General features: G+C 52.0%; 1 protein-coding gene and 1 long non-coding RNA gene across 2 annotated transcripts in view; one reads left to right on the top strand and one right to left on the bottom strand.

Moving 5' to 3' along the window:
- MAPRE2 (microtubule-associated protein, RP/EB family, member 2) overlaps positions 1 to 239 on the bottom strand; it is a 157,824-nt gene extending 157,585 nt beyond the window's left edge. Inside the window, exon 1 of the mRNA XM_008575702.1 lies at positions 78 to 239. Coding sequence (XP_008573924.1) covers positions 78 to 239 — 162 coding nt within the window. The remainder of the gene's footprint in view (positions 1 to 77) is intronic.
- The window catches only part of LOC103592843, a 50,211-nt gene continuing 49,406 nt past the window's right edge, over positions 199 to 1,003 (top strand). The window contains exon 1 of the long non-coding RNA XR_550690.1: positions 199 to 271. This is a non-coding gene — a long non-coding RNA (uncharacterized LOC103592843). The remainder of the gene's footprint in view (positions 272 to 1,003) is intronic.

Raw genomic sequence — 1,003 nt, 5'->3', positions numbered from 1 at the left:
TTCTGGGAGGGACTGCGCCAGGGCAGGGGGTGTCGGGGTGCGCCGGGGCGGTACCGCTTTAAATGCACTTGACTCACCTGCTCCGGCGCTGTCGCCTCCTTCCTCTGCTGACAGCTGGGGGCTTTGTTTTCTCCACCCACTCGGCCCGCCACGCTCCGCCCCCACCGCCGCACGTGACTTGTCGTCTGCCGCCGCCACTCGGCGTGTCCACCCGGAGGAGCCTCGCTAGCCCCGCCCATTCCCGGGAGTGCGGGTGCGGGTGACTGTACAGGTGGGGTCCCCTGCGTGGGAAGGGTCCGGGCAGGTCCAAGGTGACCGGCTGGAGGACGCTGGTTCTGGCCCTAGGAAGCCAGCCTAAATTGGTGACAGGGAAGAAAGTGACGGCCAGTGAAATGAACTGGGCTGTTGGGCCCCATCCGAGAGGGAGGTGGCTTGACGAGTGGGCTTGAAAAGGCGACACCACACTCTGAATTAAGTACCTGCAACGGGGGGGTTGGGGATGGGTGGGCGGGGAGGGTGCCCACTAACTACAGTCCATTTGCTTTTTCCACCAAGTGTTTGTACTTACACGATTGATAATGAGGGGCAAACTAGTTGGTCATGAACATTGTTAATTAAACTAGGCAATTCTAAAGCCAAATAATACAATTAATAATTTAAGAATAGCAAGTTGTATTGAGGTTTCAAATCTGCTTGTTTGATGCTGTTGATATTTGCATTCTGTTTGGAAAATGGAATCCAGGCGGAGAAGCTAACTCCAGAAGATTATTGATGTGGGCACTTGTCCATTTGGAACAGCACCTATTTTTAATGAAATGAATTGAGAAAATGTTCTGGCTTCAAGACCCAGCTCAGTATCTGTTGCTTTTGGAAGTGGTCCTGACCTTTGCTGATCACACATCTCTAGTGTTTGAAACCGCAAGAACTTGTCTGAATCCATCCTTTAGCCCTTGGAGAAAAAATATATGCATACATATATATGTTTGTGTGTGTGTGTGTGTGT

This window comes from Galeopterus variegatus, unplaced genomic scaffold (genome assembly GCF_000696425.1).
Source record: "Galeopterus variegatus unplaced genomic scaffold, G_variegatus-3.0.2 Scaffold1224, whole genome shotgun sequence".
Taxonomy (NCBI): domain Eukaryota; kingdom Metazoa; phylum Chordata; class Mammalia; order Dermoptera; family Cynocephalidae; genus Galeopterus; species Galeopterus variegatus.
This window is presented reverse-complemented; position numbering and strand designations above follow the sequence as displayed.